General features: G+C 49.5%; 1 protein-coding gene across 1 annotated transcript; it reads left to right on the plus strand.

Annotated features, from left to right (window-relative positions):
• The first annotated feature begins 277 nt into the window (after positions 1-277).
• LOC122394724 (zinc finger CCCH domain-containing protein 13-like) lies at positions 278-22,666 on the plus strand. Its single transcript, XM_043391824.1, has 7 exons — positions 278-717; positions 4,636-4,751; positions 6,046-6,172; positions 19,129-19,196; positions 19,512-19,584; positions 21,269-21,392; positions 21,515-22,666. The coding sequence occupies exons 2-7, from the start codon at positions 4,646-4,648 to the stop codon at positions 22,268-22,270; spliced, it is 1,254 nt and encodes a 417-aa protein (XP_043247759.1). The 5' UTR covers positions 278-717; positions 4,636-4,645; the 3' UTR covers positions 22,271-22,666.
• Positions 22,667-24,820: the final 2,154 nt, after the last annotated feature.

Below are 24,820 nucleotides of genomic sequence, written 5' to 3' on the forward strand. Positions count from 1 at the left end.
ATTGTGGTACAGTCTATCAGACATCGGTGTATTGCGGCACAGTCTACCAGGCATCGGTGTATTGCGGCACAGTCTACCAGACATCGGTGTATTGCGGCACAGCCTACCGTAAGTCGGTGCATTGCGGCACAGCCTAACAAAGAACGCTGCATTTCAACACAGCCTTCCAGACATCGGCGATAAGCAGCACCGTCTTACTCACTTTCTGACGTCACATGTAGACGAGCCCAGCCAAACACGCCGCCACAACCGCGGCCGGCCGTTGCCCGACCTCTCCGGCTCGACCGACGCGTCGACGCGGCGGTGGTCGTCTCGGTCGACGCGTCGGGCCGTCGGCAGTCAGTTGGTCCGCAGCAGCGGAGACGGGAGGACTTGGACGAGCCGGCGGGAGAAGGTGTGACATTGTCGGCTATCGTCGGAACGCGTGATCGGGACCCTAGCATAAAGGGACCTAGGTTGAAGGGACTGACGACCCGGTCAGGGCTGCAGCACATCCCAGTGAAGTTGTGATTTTTCAGTGAACCTGCCTTCACTTTTTACGAGCAGCGATCGGTTGCTGGTCGTAAGTTTTTTTTTACCGTGGGACGGCGAGAGCGATATGTGACCGACTGGGGCAAGATCGTAAGATCCCGTGATCAGCCAACGCCCCGATCAGTTCTGGCCCGTACCGCTGGCGGTCACTGCCGAGCACCCGACACTCGGCATGATACAGAACCTGTGAGTATGCGTCAAAGTTCTCACGCGATTCGGACTTGGTGACGTGCTATTTTTAGGTATTATGAAAAAAGTATTCCATAGAGTTCCAAAGAAAGGCTTCAATAGATTCCATAGAGTTTATTTCTCATTCCCTGTTTCTTAAATTATAACGTTCTATTCGAGGTATTGCCTATTCTTATGAAAAAAAATCCGTAGATTTCGGAAACAGTAAGGTACAATATACAATGTAGTACCTATGTCAAAATAATGCTACCCTAGTATCCACCGCTCACCATTGGCTGTGGACCAACAACAATTGCCTAGTGTTTTTCGCTCTTTATTCAATAACCGTTTCCTACGAATTCTGTAAATGGAGTCCCGGAGAATAGTCAGCTCCATTCTGAGCTCTGTGTGTGTCCGGCCGTCGCGCTGGGACCCCTCCCCGCCCGTCCAGCGCCCCCGGAAACCGGTGGACGGAGACCGATCCGCGGCCGGCGGGTGGCCATTGACCGGTGCCGACTCGGTAAAAACGCCACCAGTCTCGGCGAGCCCACACATCCATCGCGCGGCTGTCGGCTATTTCAGGCGGGCCGCAGGACGTCTTCAGCTCACTTTGAGTCGTCCGCACACCGCCGGTGCTGCCAGACCAGCCCGCCTCTGTCTACTGATTGATCGAGACAAACCAAACTCGTAAAGATGGCCGGGAACCTAGTTTATGATCCAGTCATGTCTGGCAGTTTCCATGTTCTTGAAACCAAGCTCACTTGAGATTCTTGGGAGTAACACTCTTAGCAAATGAAGTGACCTCACACGAGGCCGCCGGCTGAAAGTTCTTCAGAGCACACAATCGCCGCAGCAGGATGGCCCCGAATATCAAAAGGAAAACCCTTATGCCACGACGTGCATTGCAATCGGCGCATCCAGATCCAACAGACTGAACTGAACCTGCAGTCGTGACGGCGTCAGCTGCACAGTCAAAGAGCCTACCAAACCCTGCTCAGCATAACCGAAATAGCTGATATTCAACGTCTAGTTTATTGCTGAGGGATTAGGCTTTAAAGGGACCCTCCCACCTTCAAAAAAGTTAATGAATTGGCATGAAAGTGATGTCGCTCGGTTCGGAAAGAGCGAAAACAAATATCTACCAAATTTCATCGAAAAATATTCACCGGTTTTCAAGATATTAGACCTTTACTTTTGTTTACTTTTTGGGATCTCCGCTGTTCCTAGCGACTTTATTTGAAAGTGCGGCATTTGTTGCGCGCAAAGCAGCATATACCACCGCGTGCTACAAAACGTTTTAGTCAAACATTTAAAAATCGTTAGATATCTGCACTGACGTCACACATTCAGAGGGGTATTCCAATGCATTAGCCCCTCTGAATGAAAATGCTGCAATTTTGAAATTCAATATTTCCGATTTAAGGCATTTCTCGATGCTGTGAGTGCCGAAACCGGTAATTGTGAGCCAGGGACCCCATTTTGGCTATCTCAACTCAAATCTAATGTTAAGGTGGGAGGGTCCCTTTAACCGCAAAATTTCCAAAGGTCACTCTTGCTATTTGAGCCTGGGTTATCGAATGCTTATTGATGAGCGTAGCCGCATATGCATTCGTTGAGTGATTTGGTTTGGACCAATTAAAGCAAATTAGTAAAATGATGCTAATAAATGATTCGTCCGCCGACACATGTGCCTATTATAACTGCAGTCTTTACGCCAACGCCTGTAATTGAAATGCCTGCAATAGGTACAATAGTTTATTTGGCTGCTGTCGTATTCTGAGTTATAACCCCACGTTGATATTTTTTTTAGTTGTATGCAAACTGGCACGCTAGTGTATTCCAACTACTTATGAAACTTTGTTGCATTGCATGCAGTGAAAGTGTGATCAGTTATCATCTTCTTAATTGTGAAAATACCTATCCGTTTTTTTAATAACCATAGAGCGATTGCATCATAGAGCTACCTACAACATTTCACATTTCTAAAGAATATCAAATGACTGGACGATGAACGTTCACATCCGTCACCACCAATCACACTTATCCCCGCCAACAACGTTTCATGAGAGTGGGAAATATGTAATGAGCATGTGTTGTGTCAGTTATTCCCGCAAATTAGTTTGACCCGAAGCTCTGATGGACAACATCAAATAATAGGTGACCATCTCGTTTTTCGGCCTCTCGTCTCCGATTGGGCGGCTTTATGGCCGCATGATCTAACAATATAGCCGTTGTATATTATGGATATCATTATGGCCGTGCACGGCCTTAGGCGTTGCCGGTCGATGCACGCGTCACTGCTCTACTATTGGTGACGGCTGGCAGGCACGGGACAGAGACCAGGCCGGAGCGAGCGATGGAATACCAAAGGCTGAGGATAATAAGTTTCGGAGGCCGATAAACGAGTGAAAAAATGCAGGTTTATATTTGAGCATTGCTGTCAATCTGTTATGCTTGCAATGACATACACGCATAAAGCGTCTATTGTGTGTTATCCATGACAGATATATATAAAAAACGACAATATATTCAAATACACGATTAAAAACAGAGCTTTCGGTAACAAATACCTTGATCACTTTGTCAACGCACACACAGTAATCAAGGTATTTGTTACCGAAAGCTCTGTTTTTAATCGTGTATTTGAATATATTGTCGTTTTTTATATATATAAAGCGTCTAATTTTAGGCGCCCTGGTTAATTATGTAGTTCTAGCCACTATAGCCATTAGCCAGGGCTCTTAGAGACAAGCCGAGTTCACACGAAAGGGAAGGCACTGCACGATTCCCGGGTGGTTAGACTGACCCGCTCAGCACGTCACACAAGCTAGCGCGGCGTGCGCGACGGACGGCTACTGCTATAGGCCAAAAAGAAACATATTTAGGAAGGCGGACAGACCACAACTGCTATGAATCGTGCTAAATCAGGCATCAGCGCTAAAGTGATGACCCTAGTTTGTTGTAGGTATAAACCAATCATGAGGTTGCTGATAACTATAATTAAAGACTAGAAAACAAAACAAAAAAACATTTTCATAGAAGAAAACAAACGGAACCTGCGACTACGCGAAACGTATATATATCAAGCTGACGGTAATGAAATTGAAATTGGCAAAAAAGTGTTACGTGCCGGCTGTGATTCTGAGCCCGTAACTGTCACACTTTTTTACGATACCTATACCTAATGGCTTGTTTTTCGTCCTTCCGAAGTTCACGGCAGCCTCCGTCTAACAGACTTTTGAAAGGTAAAGGACAAACAGGCTCGTCAATCGCATTCGCCCTGTCGTAACTAAGGGTAGGAAATATAACGTTATGTTTTGGGCGCACTGAGGTGGCATCATCACCACCAGACACTAACAAAATAGCATATCATGCTTTTCTGTCGTGTTTACTTAGGTGTTTATGATATACGTGCTTTATTTTATCGTCTTTCCAAAGCTAAACTAATAAAAGATTATATCAAAGTGCCCACAAATTAATATGCGTACCGACCAAAATATTAAGTTTTAACTCATTAGTCTTAGCATTCGTATCCCTGACTTAATGATCCCCACCCCAACCCCAATGGTCCGCCCCACGTCTGCAATGGTCTTGTGATCACCTATTGGCTGACCATTCCTCGCCCGAATCCCGATGAACCTCTCCTAGAAATGACGGCCGGGTGACGGTCGGTTCCGGCCCCTGGCGCCCAGCCAGGAAGCTGATAATCGTATCGATATCGCCAAAACGTAATGGAAAACATCACATCCAGTCATCGGTACCTCGGCTGGCTGCCGATCCGCATGCTGACCAAGATATATCCGTCCAGCGCAATGAGCGAGGCAGATATCAAAGAAATGACAGTGGCCCGCCGAGAGACTAACCATCAGGCGTCAGCACGTCAACAGACGCAGTGGGCGACGTCGTTTCATGACGTCTGTTTCCCGCACGTTGCAGGTGATGCAGCATGATGGACAGCCAGAACCACAGCGTCGCCTCGGCGTCGCCGCCGACCTCCGCGCCGCTGCCGGCGACCCCCGCGCCGGCGCCGACCATCATCGTCTACCCCACAGGTAACTCATGTTATGTTCTGCTCACTACCTATAATAGGCTTAAGTTAACGAAAAACGCCCATCCAGGACATAAGCGAGAGTTGGTTTGCAGGTGAATGTGACCAAATGACCACTGGAAAAGCGTTCATGTATGTATGATTACGAATATGGCTACATGCCATGTGCTCATTAATGTATCTGTCATAGACTACTGCAGCTCCAGACTGCATTCAGCTCCGAGTGCGCTGTGGTTGGCCGGCAGCCGGCACAGCCCGGTACCCGATCCCAGGCCCCAGGTGCAGGGTCTCAGATAGCCCGCCTACACTTCTGAGTAGTGACACCGTATCTTACGGCGCACTAATTACAGGCTGCATTTACACCAAACCTTCCCCGACCAGCGGAAATTGGACTCTCTTAGAATTTATAGCACCAAATGGTTTGTTGAAATAAAGTTATGGGAAGGAAGAAGTTTTGCTCGAATGTTTATGGGCTGCGCTAAGAAAATAAACTGTCGACACATCCGCATCATTTTATATTATGTGACATGTTTGATAAATGTGTCCGTAATCGCATAAATGGAGTCTGTGGGCACTGGGCATTGCAACATGCATGAGAGCAGATTGCCTTTAAAGCTGTCGTAACTCTTTCGATTTATCAATCCACGGGACATGAGGTAATTTGTCGGGTATTCTAAACAAAGTTGTTTCACTGTGGAGTTCGAAAGCCAATGAAAATCTGTTTTGTATTGTGGTGATTTTTCAACGGTCTCGGCAGGCGGATGCATCATTCATCACCTGTTGTCGGCTTGTTGACGTGCGGGGCCGTGCATCGGGGCCGTAATGAATGGATAGGCGCGGGGCTCGGTGGGGAGATGGATGGGGAGGGTGAGAGGCCGCCGTGGCCACCAACGGGCTGTGTGGAGCGGTCGGACTGCGGCCGCCTCTCGCCCTTCTGCCGCTGACGCCGGCCGGCTGGGAAATCAATCACTGACTTACCGATGATCTGTGGCTCCTCTGAGACTGACTTACCGATGATCGGTGATTCCTCTGAGAGGTTTGATGGCGGGGGCGTCCAGCACTTCAGCCTGGAGCTGTAATTTGTGCATGGTATAGAAATTAGAGATAGGCATCTTTATTTTGATAATACAAATCTGTTTTACAAGAGCTTAATTATATTACGGTAACGCATGTCACCATAAAGATGTAGCTACCAATTGAATGAACCATCCACTCCCGGTGGCTCTCATGCTTCCTCGTATGTATGTAGTCTCCCGCGGGTGCTGTGTGCGTGTAACTAACACCCCGTCCGTTTTCAGTGTCTCCAGAAACGGTCATCATCCCCATCATCTCCAGTATCGTGGTGTTCCCGGCGGCTGCGTTCACAGTCATCTGCTGCCTCCGGTACCGGGCCAAACGGGCACGACGCAGAGCCAAGCAGCCCAGGTGGGTGACCGGCTGGACGCTGACGTGCTGATGGGTGAAACAATTAACCGCTTCTCACCGCAAGAGCCTGAATGAAAGGGTAGGCCACCCGCAATACACTATAATCTGACTAGAGGTAGGCCACCCGCAATACACTGTAATATGACTGGGGAGGTAGGCCACCCGCAATACAATGTAATATGACTGGGGAGGTAGGCCACCCGCAATACACTGTAATATGACTGGGGAGGTAGGCCACCCGCAATACACTGTAATATGACTGGGGAGGTAGGCCACCCGCAATACACTGTAGTGTGACTGGAGAGGTAGGCCACCCGCAATGCACTGTAACATGACTAGGGAGGTAGGCCACCCGCAATACACTGTAACATGACTGGAGAGGTAGGCCACCCGCAATACACTGTAGTATGACTGGAGGGGTAGGCCACCCGCAATACACTGTAGTGTGACTGGAGAGGTAGGCCACCCGCAATACACTGAAGTATGACTGGAGAGGTAGGCCACCCGCAATACACTGAAGAATGACTGGAGAGGTAGGCCACCCGCAATACACTGTTACACGCTAGTTATACAATTACATACTGGGGAGGTAGGCCACCCGCAATACACTGTAGTATGACTGGAGAGATAGGCCACCCGCAATACACTGTAGTATGACTGGAAAGGTAGGCCACCCGCAATACACTGAAGTATGACTGGAGAGGTAGGCCACCCGCAATGCACTGTAACATGACTGGGGAGGTAGGCCACCCGCAATACAATGTAATATGACTGGGGAAGTAGGCCACCCGCAATACACTGTAGTGTGACTGGAGAGGTAGGCCACCCGCAATGCACTGTAACATGACTAGGGAGGTAGGCCACCCGCAATACACTGTAGTGTGACTGGAGAGGTAGGCCACCCGCAATACACTGAAGTATGACTGGAGAGGTAGGCCACCCGCAATACACTGAAGAATGACTGGAGAGGTAGGCCACCCGCAATACACTGTTACACGCTAGTTATACAATTACATACTGGGGAGGTACACTGAGAAAACAGTGTCCCGATTTTCGGGCTCAGAGACCAGTTTTCGGGCTAATGTACCATATTCAAAACAGACAGCACATTTCGAGAATACTTTCTGAGCTAGCGCCACATGGGCTCATACGATCCCTTAAATCGGTATCATTGATCGCAGAAACAGAGCTCAGTCAGTACCCATTATCGGTGTCAAGCTCTAAAACTAGTCTCAGATACCAGTTTTCAGCCTGATCCCCATTTTCGAGCTCACCTGATTCCAGTTTGAGGGCTCAAATTGTGTGGTGAAGCCAATATTAGGGCTCATGTCATCGCTTTTCGGGGCTTTGGTAAAAGCTGGATTGCGTCAGCTGGCTAGCCAGCTGGCGACGCACGAAAGGTATTTAATTTTAGATATACCTAAGCGCGGTAGTAGGATGGACATAAATATTTCAAATGGCTTTAAATGAAAAATTGATTGGTAAATATTCATTCTTTTATATCTAGCATTGATATGTAAGAAGCTCTGCTAGCGCCACCATACGGCGCCAGCTGGCAAAAAATCCAGTTAATACCAGAGCCCGCTTTTCGTCCGATGCAGCCCCTCCTCCCCCCTCCCCCGTGTCCAGCAGCTGCGAATAAGACGAAGCCGCGGACAAACTTTTTTTTTTTGCTCGGCCAGCCTAGCGCCAGTCTCGAGCGGTGGGACAGTTAACCGGCAATTTTGGCCGGGATGCAAAAGTTACGTTAAACCGGTTTATGTTAACCCGGGAGCAAATAACAACGTGGGAGCCTATCTTAGGTGTGGCAAAGCTAACGGATTACTTACTTGTTGCCGAGGTGCCCAAAGAAGGTACTGGAACCGAAAACACAACATTGGTTCATGTATTTATTAACATTCATACACACAGTCATACTTGTGCAAGGTGTCAGTGTTCGGTTGTGGGGTGTAATAGCCAGGGAAAATGTTCTATGAACTGAAAAACCCGGCGCCTATTACTTCGCAACATGGTTGTGCATTCAACATGAACTGCAAGGAGTGCAGACGACATTGCCTGTGCTAACTTAACGTCTCACGGGCAGCGCCGCGCTCTGACACCTTGGTCCCAGAAGCGGCGGCGTTTCTGACCGCAAATCGCCGGAGAGCCGGTCGACGCCGTTGAGGGGACTGAGCAGGCCGCTGCCAGCTCCACCTTCACGTCCGCGCGGCGCAGCTCGGTGTGCGGCGGCGGCTCATCGCGCGGGCCGCACCCGTCCGTCCGCTGCACGAGCCGCTTTTCGATCCGACAGCGCAACACCGGCACGCCATTGTGCTGGCTGAGCGGCGGCAGCGGCACGTAGGCAACAAAACAGTAGAAATCGATGGGCCTGGATCGGCGTTGCCAGCAACGCCGGCAGCGGCGCGGCGGGAGGCGCCAGTGCCGCCGTCGGGGACGTGTGCCCTTCGCTGCGCTCATTCGAGTTGGCCGGCCGGCCGCGCGGCGTAGTCCTTTTGACACGGTGCGAGAAGAGCCGGATGAAGGTGGACTTTTTATTGGCGTTGCTGGTGCTCACGCCGCCGGCGTCCAGTTTGGGCGGCAAGTCCGAGTACCAGGAGTCGGACAAGTCCCGCGCGAACGCCGCCAGCCGGTCGTCGTCACTGCTGGCGGCGGCCCGCCGACGGCGCTGCCTCAGAATCGGACGAGTCGGTGGTACTGAGCACCTCGCGGGACGGGTAGCTGGGAGTGGGCCGGCCGCGGCCCCTGCCAGGCCGCGCCACCTTCACCGGCGCAGCCGCCTTCAAACTGCCCTTGCTGGGCGGCGGGTTGGTCGGCGGAGGCGGCAGCGGTGCCTCGACGTCAGTCCGAGTCGCTGTCACTGGGCGGCCGCCGCGGAGACGGCTTCTGTTTGACCCGCAGCCGGCCTGGGCCGGCTCGGCGCCCTCGGCCGGCGGCGCGCGCCGTTTCGAGCGTTTCACCTTTTCACTGTTACTCTCGCCTGGTCCTCAGCGTCGAGCGGCTCGGCGCTGTTCGGTTTCATGTGGCCCATGCTGCTGGGAAACTCGGGTGGGGACAGCTTTCTGACTGGAGTGCCGTCGAAGATGGAGGAGACGGGGGTGCTCGCAGAGTCCTTGCCCAATGCCCATGATAGAGCCGAGGCTCCACTGGACGCCCAGCTTAATCGGGCTATCGCCGCCCTCCTTCTATGGTGGATTCTTCGGCCCCCTACAGCCACTAGGGCCATCATATACTCCCAGATGGCGGCACCTAGGGGATGAGGGGGGGTGTCTGGGCCACTTGTCCACCTCGTGGCGTCGCCAGCGACGCCTGCGAGTCGGAGCAAATGATTATGGGGTCTTCCTCGAAGGACGGGTGCTTCAGGAGATGTTGCTTTGCCGTTTTGGGCGCCACCATCTCAGATCGGTAAATGGAGCAAATCCTCCCCGCCGCCTCCCGCAGTACCAATGTTGTACTGTCTGGGTGCTCGGTGAGGACCCCAGCGCCGCCTTCCTATTACTCCCCCGGTCGCAGACCCGTCGACCCAGGCCCACGTCGCACGCTGGGGGAGCGCTCCCAGTCACGCCTCCGCAGCACTCCTCCTCGCTGTCGCGGACGCCCCGATCGGCAGCAGGTCCAGGTGGACCGTGACGCCGTCTGTTGGCGTCTACGGGGGCAGTCTCGTGGATAAGCGCGCCTCGGCGGGCAGCGCCACTCCAGTGGCCCCACACCGCTCCCCCGCGCTCTCTCCAGCCGGTCACTGACTTCAGTCACGGTTGGGGGGGGGGGGGCTTCCGCCACGACGCGGCGGGTCCTCCGACGGGAGGGAGAGCGCCTTCGCCAGTAGGCGCGATGCCAGCGCATCCCTCCTCATCTCTCCATCGGCACGACGCCCGCCTCGGCCCTCACGGCGAGTCTTGGAGCATGGAAATCGGGCAGCCAGTGATGACTCATGCCACCATCAGCATCTCCGCCTCCAGGACGCCAAGATGTGTGGCCGCAGCCGCAGGCAGCCACGCCGACCCCGCTGCCCGCATGCCCAAGTAGTCTCGAATCGCTGACACCTCTCCTGAAACAAGAGTGGTGTCGTAAACTTAAACCCCTTGCTGGAGCCCGCCAGCCGCGACAACACCGCCACACCAATTTTTGTGACCCCGGAACTTCCGTCCCGAGCCTTATTTCACGGCACGATGCTACAGTGCGCTACACGTATTGTGGTATTCAGCTTCCATGGAAACATCAACTAATTTGGACGCTCAAACATGGGAGTCAGGAGTGGTTAAGGCCCAGAGCGTTCTGTCTGGTTTATAAAACCTTGGCCAGCAGATGTAAACGTGCTTTTTGTATAAGTGGCTTAATTTTGACGCAAAAGGGCACTAACCTTCGGCGCAAATAATGCAGAAATTTCAGCGCAAATTGCAAAATAGCTTGCGCCGAACTTCGGCGCATGACGGCTTCACGGGCGTCCGGCGTACCATATGGATGTTTTCCAGTTTGGGCTGCAGGTTTTAGCTCTAGGTTTTAGACTGTAGGTTTTGGGTTGGGTTGGGCTGGGCTGGGCTGGGCTGGGCTGGGCTGGGCTGGGCTGGGCTGGGTTGGGCTGGGCTGGGCTGGTTGGGGTGGTTGGGTTGGGTTGGATTAGGTTAGGTAAGTTTAGGTTAGTTTAGTTTAGGATAGATATGAATACCTATTTTTTGTAAGTTGAATTATTTTTTTTCATTTTGTAGCATCATATGCCTTCCATCTTTGAACTGCCATATTCAAGCACCAGAATAAGTATGGACTTGAACCTTTTCCAGTCTGGATGCCTGTATGGAAGTTGTGCAAAATCATGCAGTTGAAGGTATTGTAACCACAAATAAGAGCTCATGACTCAAGTCTCAACTTGTCCATAATTGGTTATCTTGATGTATACTTGTAGACCCTTCCTCTTACTTGGCACACAGGCATGGTGTCACAGTGTTCTAAAATTGGATTTCAATTGGGTGTCCCAATAAAAAAAAATCTGAAGACAAAATGAGATAGATTTAGTCTTTCCGCAAAACTGCATAATGCCATTTTTACCTCAGATTTTGTCAGAACCTTCACAGGATCTGAAATGAAATGATGTAGAGTAGATGCATCAACTGTCAAGTCATGCGTAACCTGGCAGCTGGCTGTTGAATCAAACTTTTGACATATTTTTTTAGCAAAGATGAAATAAAGCCACTTGTCATATTTTTTAGGATGAAAACATTTTCCCCATCATGTGTGGTTATTCACCTAAAATTCTGAAACATGGAACACTGTCATACCAGCATTCCATTATGTCAACCAGCATTCCGCAGCATGTTAGCAGAAGCAGCAGCATGTTATAAGTATATGAAAGATCCAAATAGGTTGTAGGTTGGTAGGTATTGGTACTAAGTTTAACTTAATAGGTTAGTAGGCAAGGTTAGGATTAATTTTAGTTGAGCATCAAGATAACCATTACGAACAAGTAACAAAATCCTTACCTACCCTTGAAAGCATTGCTTCAATCACATCATCACGAAGAACCAGACAAAATTTTTGCACATTCTTACACTATTTGACATCCTGAATCCAGATATGATGCTTTCATGTGGCGCAAATACAAGAAAAACGAATAATCAAACCCGTGCGTATTCGTATCAACGGCGCCACAATTGTAGATCAGACCTTTTCTGAACAAATGCCACCACAATTTTAATTGATAAGGGATTAAAATGGCATGAGCATCAACATCTTGATTTTTTCTAAAAGATAGCGATAACTGATAACTAATAACTTACCATTCATTTTGAAATCACGGCGGTAGGTACACCAACACATGGCACTGAAAACGGCTCTCTCTATCGTCTGGAGGTTTCGAAAGATGCTCTCCAGAGATGGCGCTAGTAAATTTGGCTGACATGACGTCATGCTAAAAAGTGATGGGTTTTGTGAGAGCAAATGTAATAATAGTTGAAAATTTTGTACTTTTGCTTAATTAAGAAAAATAAATATACAATTGTTCAAAACAGTGTTTTCCTCATTCAACCTTCATTGTTTTAAGAGGAATATAGACAGTTTAAATATTTTTTCTTGACTGCAATTCGCACACGCACTAAATTAAAAGCTGGAGTTTTGTGCGTTCGTAAATCGTGATTTGAGAAAATAAGTTGACAATAATCTTTTGCACTTTTGCTTTACAATCATTTTTCAATGCAGATAAATGCATAAATTATTCGAAAAAGGCATATCTTTGAAATATTATGATTTTCCACAAGCAAATTTTCCCAAAAACTTGAACTACTTACAACTGACGAACGCATCCAATAATCTGGATGTCTTAGGATGAGTTCGTCATTTTTTTCCAAGGAAATACGATACAGTTCAAGCTACTTTACCGATTTATTAGGGTACTTTTGCCAATGAATTAATAAATAAATGACAACAATCAATCTCATTATCAACCATACTCGGAAGAATTTTCTTCGCATAAGCGCGAACACATCCGCGCTTTCATGAAAAGTCACGCCTGTAGATGTCAGGACTGCTGCTTTATGTTTCGCAAGGTGGCGCAGCGCGCAGGGTACCGACTACCGAGGCTGAGGTCTCCAGACTCTCCACCACGATTTAACTTGGAAATGGCCGATGGGGAAGGTCTCACCCAAAAACGGACGCCCTTTTACACAACTGCATAAAGAGAATGAATTATTGGCATAGCTGACCACACGTCCCCTCCCCCTCTCCGCCCCAGCTCAATAGGAAATATCGCCTATTTTCCTTAGTCAGTTATATTCTGACTAATTTCTCACTCTTCCCAGTACACCTTAACATGCATGATGCAGATGTCCACTGCGTAAGTCGTGTGCTTCCGTAAGTGTGCCAACTGTATAGTGTTGCCTACACTCTACAGTGCCTACTGCTTCCCCATTGTCGTTATAATTGGTGATTCTCAGGTCAAAAGTTACACAGTGGTCTCAGAGAACAATCGTTTCAACAAATTAACGATTCAAACCGTTGCATTCTACTGATATTCCGGTCAGTTCTGCTACTAAACGATTCCGGCAAAACACTCTTTAGGTTATGTATTAGCGAACCACCAAACAAAATTCGCCCAATCAATGGTCAGTTATTACTGCTGGGCTGAACCGTCATACGCTATATAGCCTATTGCAGTCAATATTTTCAGAACGATACTGACTGACGAAACACAACGTATTCGCGGATTCGCACATACGTTGGCACCCAGGTGGCCTGTCAGCAGCCGCACAAATCCGCACAGCGCAGCCGGGATTTGACATTGAGATGGTACACCGTAAAGCATGCCTTTCCACACAGGCACAAGCACAGGGACACAAATTCTCAAAATCCAAACTTATTCCAATACTGGTCAATTACGAATAGGCATAAAGTTTTGAGGTTTTCTCATGTTCATTCTTCTTTCAACACACGCGGCAGACTGCAGCAGCTGCAGAACATCTCACAGAGCTGCGCTGGATGCAGTCATGAGCTGGGACACGGTTTGTGACCACTGACCAATGACCGATCGGGGGTGCCAGCCTCCTCCCGGCACGCGATGCACTGGCCGCCGCGCAGTCGATGTCGGGGCACCGCCGGCATTCGCCGACAGGGTTCCATCCGATTCGGTGTATTGGTGGCAGCCCGAACAGTGACCCACGCGAAGCTGGCGGACGTCGATGGCCGATGAGCGATGCCCTTCCGCGACCGGCGGTGGCAGTCGGTCCCACATCAAGAACAGATACCAGTCATGCGGTCAGTCGGCGACGGCGCTGTCGCGAGCCGATCTGATGGTCGCGCGGTGGGCGTTGCCGACGTCCACCGGGACCGTCGACTGGGGGAGCGCGGCCGCCTCTTGGCCGCCGCCTCTGGTCGGCGAGCTCGTTGCGCTGTGGGACGGCATCCACTGCAAGTCGTTCACTGTGAAGCGGTCGTTTGACCGGACCTGGCAGGCGGGGAAAGGGGGCCTCAGATGAAGTAAAACCATCCCTCAGGCCAGCTTGAACTGGCTCTCCACCTCACCATGTTAGATAAGCGGACACCCTCGTGATCATTGCAGCGATGATTGCCAATTGGTGTGTCATTATGGGAGAGGATGCCAGCCTCCTTTGCAAGATAGTCTGCCTTTAATATAGTGCAGCCCGACCCATTGCCTGTGGCGCAGACTGGGCTTGATAATGCAGTGCAGGACACACCAAACGTAAGCGGCCATCTGTACCCCCTGTGCAGTAGGGCTGACTCAAGAGCCCAGAGTTGCCCTCCCCCCACCATTCTGTGCACGTGATAACTGGATGGGACATGCCATGGTCAGCATCTGTTCAAAAGCTGCCCTAAGCATGTAAAGCTCCACTGGCATGCTCAAGCATGGTCACAGTCAGTTCTCACTTCTCAGTTGAACCTCCAATGGAAACCCATCACAAAGTAGAGATCAGGGCACCTCTCACACTGCAGCACACTTAACAACTGAGGCACCATCTCATCACTTGCAGGTGGTTCTTGCCAGGAGCAATGCCAGCCACGCACATCAGGTGATAACAGCAGTGTACAACTGCAATCTACAAGCATCCATGTTCTTTCTGGTTTTCTCCTGTTGAGATCCACTGCCATGCATGAACTTGATGGGCTTTTGTTGCGCTCCTCCCATGTGCAGACAGGTTTCTGCTGAAACAAAGCAAAGCAAATGTGATTAATAATGGCCCTGTTTCACCATCCAGACACTGTGTGCACTGGTAGCTACGGCATACCATAGCATCACTCAAATGACGTTGCATGTGATCTCTTAGTTTATGATCAATCGCGTTTGGAACAGAGTGAGAGGTTCTGAAGAACCGTACCAAGAACAGAGGTTTGAGTTCAAATACTGCTAGCATGCTGCTGGTGCTGGTACCGCAGCGTGCAGCGTTCTGGGATGCTGTCATAGCTTAGCGTCACAGTGAAGTTTGTTGACACTGCCATGGAAACCCAATGCTCTGACACACGCAGCGCACTGCAGTGCTGAGCACTGCAGTGCGTGCTCTGCCGTGAAACTCCACCCATGAACGTTGGTTGCATGACCAGGATGGAGCAGTGTGGCAGACAGTGATTTTAATTTTAATTGCACTTCCTAGAGATTAAAATGTTGTTGGTGAAATTGCTATTCATTATTCCTATTACCATTGTCTAAATTTCACATTTCAAGACAGTATCAGCATTGACATGTTATATAAAATAAGGTTTAGACTTCAGGTGGTCCCGGGTTCAGCTATTAAGTAAAACAAGGGCAAAAAATTGTCAAAATTTAAAAAAAATACCTGCCTTCATCAACACCTCATCTAATCTAACCTCATCCTCATCTAACAAGGCCCTAAAAGCAAAAACCGTTTGAATAACAATGCAATATTTTGCAACCGCTGCACCATTACTGTCACGTACGCTATCCCTAGATTGGTTGCTGGTAAGTAGTGGTTGTCGTCATCAACTCGTCATGCAGCAGCTGATTGGGATGGGCGGGGCCTATTTTTATCCAGGCGATAGAGAGAGCCCTGAAAACAGCAAAAGACGGAATGGCGGAATGTCGTATGGAGCCCTAAAACGCAGCTCGAATTGAGCCCGAAAAGGAAGACGAACTGATGCCGCTTTCGGGGCTAATGTACTTTGAGCCCGAAAAGGGCGCCTAACTGATCCCGATTTTAAAATCATACAGATTTGAGCCCTGTTTTGGCACTCATATGAGCCCTTATTCAAAAATGTTCTCAAAGTGTTTTCTGAGTGTAGGCCACCAGTGGCGGCGGATTCGATTTTGGCGTGGGGGGGCAAGATCCCAGTCGAGCTGATGTCATATGCGGATCCAGAAAGGCGTTTTCGACGCTGTGTCCAAAATCCAAAAACTCATCGGATTTCGATTCCTTACGGATCTACTGCTGAACAGTATAAAGCAAAAAAAAAAATCCTGATAAAAAGTGTTTTATTAGGAAACAAGGTACGTTTGTCTATTTCGGACGATGCAGGGGCCAGGGGAGGGAGAATAAATATTTGCTTTAAATGCCCGCTTCCTGGATCCGCCAGTGGACGATGTAACGCTTTTCGTATTGCTGTATTAGAAAAAAAAAATCGCTAATAGGAAAAGTTGTGCCATAACCCGATCGCATATTAGATGTTGAAGAACGATTCCAAACCTTTTGAAGTAGGCGAGCGCTATTCTTCAATGAGGTAACTCGTTACCATTTCCTCTGTTCATTTTACGTTCGATTTCCGTTTAACCTTCCTTTAAAAAGTATTTCTGAGACAGATATCAACTGAAATTAGCTCACAGCGGGAGGAGACCGCTCAAACATTCAGAGACAGTCGGTCGCATCTAAACCTATTGGGACAGCGATCCGCCAGAAACACTCCTCAAGGCAGTGGTTCGCCAACTAAGCTCACCCAGACGGGCTGTCTCGATGGGTTTATACAGTTAGTCTACAGCAAGGCTTAACTAAGGCCCAAACGCTCGTCAAGCTGGGAACGAAGGGCTGAGGTGAGGGAGCGCGGCGGTGGGCTGGGGTGAAGGAACGGTGGACTGGAACGAGAATCCAGAAGCTCTTTTTTGTTTTTGTTTTGTTTTGTTGGGTTAGGCCCTTTCGGTCTGACGAGACCATTTCAGGGCCGGAAGGATGATAGGAATTAGGGGGAGACATTGGTCTGGGCAGACACCCTAGAGAGTCGCCGGGGCTGAGCCCGTCCGAAAGGACAGACCGATCAGCCCCCCCCCCCCCCAAGCACTCTCTGCACCCGGCTACGGGGTGCGCTCCGTCGGGAGCAGCGGTGCCGCTCCAAGGGAGCAGCCCGCATGAGGTAAAGGTGCCTGTCCAGCCCGGAGTGGGGGTTGCGGCGTGGAGGAGAAGGATTTATGTGTCCTGAGGATGGAAGCGATGGAACGGAGCTGCCAGAAACTCTTGGTAGGGCGTTTCTTTATTAGGGCTTTAGGGTGTTTTGCCACAATTTGCCACAATTACCAAATTTTGCCACATCTACCGGTTCAGGCACTCGAGAATCAGCGGCCAGTGATATCTGCAAAGACGAAGCATTTCCAACCCAGCTTCAGCCTGGTGTCAGGGTGCCTCAGGTGGCTTTAATTACAGTTGCACATACCAAACGACCTCAGTGCAGCCAGTCCATGTGGCCGAAACCATTCGGAACAGACTTCAACAAAAAGTGAGACAAGGTTAGTGCTATCGTTAAGTGCCATTATAGACTTGGTCCCCGTTGGCTTGACCCACTGGAAGGTGGTAGTTATCGGACGCTGTGGGGCATACTCATTTTTCCAAAATGCCTCAGATTTTGCTTTCTTGTTCATAGGCGGCGGAACGGGGAGGGCACCGGGGCACCGTGCCCCCTTTGATTTTGGCATTTTAACATATTGCATGGAAAGAATGGGACCAAAAGTCGGCATTGCCCCCCCCCCTCCCCTTAATTGAAGGTGTTCCGCCGCTACTGTTCGTGTTTGATGCTCTTTATTCTATAGTCAGCCTTTAGACAGAGGGGGGGGGGGAGCACTGGCACTAATGATCAGTGCCCTAACCCTCAAAAGTTTCCAACATAAATTTTTACTTTTTTAATAGTGAAAACTGAAATAAAGCGGATACTGAACTGTGAACATCCAGTTTTTACACTGGCCCCACACAAGCCTCCGAATGCCCAAAGCAGATCTCTGATGACTGGCCTTTGGGTGTCATACCATACCGTGCATTGGTCAATGTCGTCAATGTGTACGACCTCGGCCTTTACCATTTTATACCATTTTATTTGGAAACTGTTGCGCTCGAAAAAAATCAGGGGAGTGGCTTATTATGAGCGCTCATCAGTCCTAACTACCCGCAAGCGAATGGCTAGCCCTTCCGTCTCCGCTCGCTTGCGATTTGGCATTTATGTAGGTACAAAATAGAGGCAAATGACCACTGAAGGTATGAGTTGCGTCTCTTGCACACATCTATAAATAGAATCTGAAAAGACAAAAAAAAAAAAAGATATAAAGCGGAAATGGTTAGCATTTACACATATTCAAAAGGCACCGTTGGACAAACTGTAGGGGCGCATAGCTATTAGCTGCAATATCAGATTATGGAAATTTTCCTCATGTTTAGGGCACAAATTATGGAGGGGCAAGAATATACGTTTGCCCCTCCTCCAAAAGTTTCTTAGGGAACGATGCCTCCTCTGCCACCCCGTATCCGTCGCCCCTGTAAACGGTCACTGAAGGCCTGGGTTGCCGCTGCGTCACGTTGACGCTTATAATGCCTCCAAAACTAGGTTGAAGAGAGGAAAACTTCAATTGAACGTAAACGCTTGCCATTTAAGAAAGGTAACGTATGATAAAGTATATGGGCATCTGGTTATATCTTCAGATGATCGAACGGAATAATCAGGTATATGGTTTCTTGTCTAAGCTTTGTCACAAATTATGGGGGGGCAAAAAGATACTTTTGCCCCCCCACGAGTTTGCCAGGGGGGGCAGCTGCCCCCCCTGCCCCCCCGAATCCGCCGCCCCTGTAGGCCACCCGCAATACACTGTAGTATGACTGGAGAGATAGGCCACCCGCAATACACTGAAGAATGACTGGAGAGGTAGGCCACCCGCAATACACTGTTACACGCTAGTTATACATACTGGGGAGGTAGGCCACCCGCAATACACTGTAGTATGACTGGAGAGATAGGCCACCCGCAATACACTTTTACACACTAATAGGACTGGAGAAATACACGTAGGTAGGCCACACGCAAAATACACTGTTACAAACTCGGCAGTCCGCCTGGAAAGGTAGGCAGCCCGCAATACACTGTTACAACTTGTTATCACCAATTCCTCTTGTTGTCTTGTTGCCTTCTACATCGGCCATTGGACTTCTATACCGACCGGTGTACTGTTTAGCGCAGGTCTATAACGTGCGCACTGCGCAGAGCACAGTGCACACTTACCCGGATTAAATGCGTCTGGTTTCTTCGTGCCTCCACAGACTGGGAGACCGGTCAGACCGAAATGTGCCCGTGATCAGGATCGACGGATCCCGGAAACCAGAGACTGGTGAGGAACGCCCGCCACATACGACGCAGACACATTGAGGACTGATGTCACAGCTCACAGGAGCTGAAATAATTGTAAACACGCGCAGTTGGTTACCGATAATACGGTTGTTTTTTGAAGTCCACAAATGTTTAGAAAAGTAATGGAACCATAATTATGCTTACGACTCGGTCATCGGTGAATAGGCGAGCGGCGAGGCGTTTGTGATTACTCACAACACCTGCGCGTTTCAATCTACATACATATTTACCTATTGAATGAGTAGGTAACTGCACCTGCGACCCACAACTTTCGACAAATGACTTTTCTTTTCAGGAGTAAAAGGAGGAAAGCCGAAGAAGCGCGACTCCCATCACACCAACGAGCTTCATTATACTAGCGCCACAGTGTGAGTTATTTACGGGTTTCTGCACTATGCAAACCGCCCTGCAGCTGGCGCTTAATCCCACTGCTATGGTTTGTGAATGGATCTGTCACTCTCGGTCCTCTACTGTATCGCACTGCTCCCAGGGGTCGACCAGCAGCCTCTCTTACCCTCATTAAACCGACAGACCTATGGATCCAGTAAACCGGTTTCCCGATCTTTGGATGTGGCTCCACACCGGAAGACAGCTCTCGACAGGCGACCTGTGTCTATCGTGTGGCCTGTGGGCATGCCAGCTGTATTCTGTTTATCTGCAAACCGCGTCCCTCGTCTTCATTCAGTGCTAAATAATTGTCCTGAGCCTGCCGAGCTGGTGGCGGTGGGTGGCGGTGGAGGCAGCGGCGGTGGTCCGGGTGGGGCCGTCTGACGGAGGAGGTGGCGCGAGCGGACGGCCCGGCGCCGGCGCCGGCTGCAGCCCGTTCCCATTCTCTTGTGTCGCCGGTGACAGCTCGTGGCCGACAGCCGGCGCTTGAATTAGATTGCGTCGCTCTTCATTTTGCCAATTTATCCGGCTCGATAGAGACCACCGGCGTCGGCCCGTCAGCGGGCGCGATGCCGCCAGCGTCCGACGAATAAAATGGGCCCGGACGAGGGAGGGCGCGCTCTGGTCGGTCCGCAGGGCGCCGTCGGACAGGAGAGATACGACAGGCCCGGCGGGGTAGTCGATTCAGGGAGGTTAACTAGATGCGGTGTTAGTGGGTCCCGATTGACAGAGACTTCTTCTGATCATAGTCCCCTCGCGTAAACAAACATTATTGTTCCTAGCATTTCCTTTGGTAATGGTATATTCCAGATAATACAGCCTTTGGAAAGGAGCAAAAGCCAGAGCCAGAATATTTATTTCGTGGGGAGGCAAAATTATATTTTGGTAGGCAAATGAACCATCTGCCAGATAAACGGAGTTGTTTATTGGAAACTCGTGTCAGTGACTGATGTGACCGACTTTCCGTCCATTTTTGGGCTTGTGCAGAAGGGGCCCCACTCAGCTTATGTGGGACAGAGACAGCAGTGCCAGTGACAGATGGCGAGCATTTCGAATAAACAGGCCCTGATGACAGCACATTTCCCCGGCACGGCCGCGCAGCGCTACTCATTGTCTGAAACGTCCGGACGATATGTTTTCGACCTACATTTGTTTCCCGGCTGATGATATCATATTTTGTCCTACTCCAACCATTCCTTGTTTCGAAAGCCGCTATTTTTACTATTGCCGGAACGCAATGAAACTCAAAACACAATGTGACATGCTGTTACGTTTGAGTACCTACTGTATTCCAAGCTGGTGATGTTTTCGTAAGTTATGGTGCAATATGCATGCTCGGCTAAATTATGAGTCGATAAAGCAGGCAGATGCACCTTGAATATTTGCGTATACGTGCGATTTACAGTGCTTTAGTGGGTCATTTATCTCAATCATCATATATCTACATTTACTTTTCACTTTTCAGCGTTAATTACGTTCATTACAATGCAACAGGTGAACCGCGAGAATATAGTCAGACAGTACTAGTAGTTACCGACCACACGTTGCTCATCGTTGTAGTTAATTATACTAAAAAAAAACACCGTTACATGCTCAGCTATGCTTCTTTGGTATCTCGTATACCGAATACAGCTTCTCTAATAATGAATCGTGCCTCTGTTGCAGTTTCCAGGCAGTGTTGGGCATTGACCTGGACCTGGACGAACGGTCCGAGTGGGAGAACGAGGTGATGGGCTACACCAGCGTCCGGGGCATGTCGTCGCCCACCAGCAGCATGGGCAGCCTCCAGGTAACTGATACACAACACACACAGCCGCTGGACACGCTGCAGTGGCTCTCGGCAGTGAGAGTCGGGACAGGTCCCCGCTAGATGTCAGGGCTGTTCAGTGACCTTCCGCGTCTCTGTCACAGGGGTGTCCGGCACACAACTCCGTCCAGCCGCGTATCATTCAGATGGAGATGTCACCACGCGCCGCCCGATCGACCCGCTCCAGTCCAGGCCGCGGCCCTGACCTGCCGCCAGCACACGTGACCGCCGTCACTGACATCTGGCGGCGACCTTTGGAACCTCTGCAGAGGAACGGCCGGCCACCTGGCACGCTGGCCGAGCTGCCGCGCCGGGCCAGTGACGGGGCCGAGGACTTCGGGAGGAAGTGGAACGGTCACGGGCCACCTGACCTGCTGCAGCTCCGGCGGCTCGGCGGAACACAGACGGCGGGTAGCGACAGGAACGGCACTGTGCTCGGCGAGCGTGCTACTCCACCGACTCCGCCCCAGGGAGAGACGAAACGGGAGGATGAGAGAGAGGATGAATGTGAAAAGCGAGAGAACGGAAGTGAAGAGCGAGAGAACCAAATAGAGGAGCGAGAGAGCCAAATAGAGGAGCGAGAGAAACAAATAAAGGAGCGAGAGGACCAGAGTAGTGAGGAGGACCAGAGTGTCGAGCTGAAGGACCAGAGTGATGAACTAGAGGACCAGAGTGAACGAGAGTATGAAAGTAAAGAGCGAAGTGACTCGAACGAGTTGCGAGAGGAGCAAAGTGCTAAGCGAGAGGAGGAAAGTGAGGAAAGAGAGGACCATGGTGAGGAGCGAGAGGAGCGCAGTGAGGTAGAGGACTCCTGGCACGAGTCCCTGAGGTTCATAGACGATTCTAGCGAGGCTAGCTAGCAAACCAGACTGATCATTCGGAAGGACACTCGATATGGTAGCGTGTTTTGCTACCATTGAATGCAATTTCGATTTGATGGCTAGGAAACATTGTCAGAAAAGTGAAATGAAGGAATTACCTACTTGCTGATAAGTTTAACGATCAGAACGGAACATAATATACATGTCGTGTTAAGTTCACGGAAAGTTGCCTCGTAGTCACCATTCTCCAAACCCGATATTCGGGACAAACTTACGTCATGCTGGGAGGCCCGTTAGAATATTATGTTCGGATGTTTTAGATACTCTGGTGTCAAAAACAGCCATTTTAACTGTCGAGAATAGTCGGTGGAGGGTGCGATGCATTTATCATAAAAACGGTCTGTGAAGGACTTCGTAGTGATCATGAAGCTACAAGGACACTGGCCCCAACGGTCGTCTCAAAATGGTGAAGCCGCTGTTAGCTTCGTTTGGGACGCTACACTACACCAGCATCAAATGTATAATGGTTCGTGTATAATGTGTGCTTATAATGGACATAAATGCCATATTTGTGGTTCGTTTTCTTCCGTGCTGGAACCATGTCTTTTGGTTTGTTTCACCGCCTTGTTAGGACCTTCATAATCAGTGTGCCTATGAGAGTAATCGCAAACAGTTGAAGTCATTTAGCTGAACAATACATCATTTTGCACTGTGAACTTACTATCTGGTCGTCATGGGCTACTAGGGGACATGTTTTCGAGAGCAGGCGTGTACGATTAAGGATGCCCTTTCTGTCTCATATTTGTCTTTGCGTAAAAGCATTGCCACAAGAGTCGCTTACGACGACCAGTGGCGGCGCCACGCATTTTCGCCAGTGGGGGCAAGATTGAGGTGACCCGACTGTTGTCTGATACGCCGATCTGCAAAATCCATGAGCACCTTGCCCCTAGATGTTGCTATTCAAAACTATTATGGTTTCAGGTTTCATGCATTTCGTATTGAGCTGAACCGCGGGCCCGCGCGGAAGAGAGGGGGGGGGGGGCGTTTTTCGCCTCCCCCTGGCGAATATTTGCGATGCCTCACGAACGCTTAGGGATAGAAAGCCAAAATTTGCTGTACCTTATCACCCATTAATTTAACATTTTTTGAAGCAACAAAATTGGACATGCCTCCTTGATAACGTCTCAGGGCCGATTTCTCCAGGCAAACTTCGGCGCCACAGACGTGAACTTCAACCACCTGCCAAAAAATAGAGTTTTAGAGATAAAGACAAATTACGAGCGTGGTTGTGTAGCATTTGACCGATAAAAAAATACTTAAGTAACTTTGGTGACCTGAGGTCAGAGATCAGGTCAACGACCCCGAGCTGGGGCTTTAGTTTTTTTTTTTTTTTCGCAAATAACTTCAACAAAAATGATGCTACGGCAGAGATATCTTCGCATTCGTCTCGTCGAGTCGCGTCGAATGACATATATATTGTTTTGAAAAGGTCAAGTTTTATGTTGACCTCATGTGACCTCGAATGACCTTTGGTTGACTTTGACACATGAAAGGTCGTTTGTGATTATTTCGTAGCCGCTGATCACGATTCTGGCATCCATTTTGCTCTAAGCGTAAGCATTCGTTTAGAGCCTCAGGATTGCAAAACGTGTCTTAACCCGCGCCCTGCTGGGGGGGGGGGGTGTTTGAACACCCCCTCTTGTGGTTTTTCGCGAATATCTCAAAAACGGCGGCGCGGAGCGCCGCCGTTTTTGGTACACCTTATCATACATCAATTCTACACATGTTGTGAAAATTTCAGACCAAGGTCATTCAAGGTCAGGTCACCAGGTCACTTGAAGTGACCTCACCTCATAAAAAGTTTCAATGTCTATCATAGCTACACCGAGTGACCGATCGCTTTGAAACTTTCAGCGATTGCTAAAAGCAATAGCATGTACAAAATGTATATCTCAGAATTTTGATATCGATGACCTAAGGTCAGGTCAATTTTGCGACCTCCCCATTATAAGTCAATGGGAGAAAATTGAAATGCGCCTCTTTTGGACGAAAGACATTATAAACACTCCCAAACACCGAAGTACAAGTGGTTTAGACACACTGAACATGAAAATGGTGTCCGTGACCCTTGTTTATGCCCTGAGGTCATCTTAGGTCTCGAATGGTATCTAACAGTTTTTTCGCAGATAACTTTTGATAGAGGCATGCTAGAGCGATGAAAACGCCGTATATGTGTTCAGCTCGACGATACGGATCGACTGATATGCAACATGACCCTTTGCGGTCAGGTCATGACCTTGACCTGAGGTCAAATTTTCAAGTTGACCTTTCAAGGTCAAGTTATAGTTCATTCGATGCGTCTTGACGAGAGGAACACGATGACGGTAAAAGTAAGCTCGTACAAGGCTTGGGTCAAAAGTTATTGCAGAAAAACTGTTTCCGAAAAAATCGGCTATTTTTGCAGTTTTTGCCCCCTGCAGGCAAAACCGTTGACGTTAGGTCAAATCTGAGAGAATTACTCAGAAAGGGCGTTAATAGGGCTATCGAATGCGCTTTTCCGCGGCGCTGTAGCTCTATTGGTTCCCGAGT

This window comes from Amphibalanus amphitrite, unplaced genomic scaffold (genome assembly GCF_019059575.1).
Source record: "Amphibalanus amphitrite isolate SeventyFive unplaced genomic scaffold, NRLGWU_Aamphi_draft 000607F_arrow, whole genome shotgun sequence".
Taxonomy (NCBI): Eukaryota; Metazoa; Arthropoda; class Thecostraca; order Balanomorpha; family Balanidae; genus Amphibalanus; species Amphibalanus amphitrite.

What these genes read in the sequence shown, in the direction of transcription:
- LOC122394724 (XM_043391824.1), top strand. Translation starts at nt 4,646, where the DNA reads ATGATGGACAGCCAGAACCACAGCGTCGCCTCGGCGTCGCCGCCGACC. An exon ending in ATCCCGGAAACCAGAGACTG is followed by an intron (nt 19,197 to 19,511) that starts GTGAGGAACGCC and finishes TTTTCTTTTCAG; the next exon opens with GAGTAAAAGGAGGAAAGCCG. An exon ending in CATTATACTAGCGCCACAGT is followed by an intron (nt 19,585 to 21,268) that starts GTGAGTTATTTA and finishes CCTCTGTTGCAG; the next exon opens with TTTCCAGGCAGTGTTGGGCA.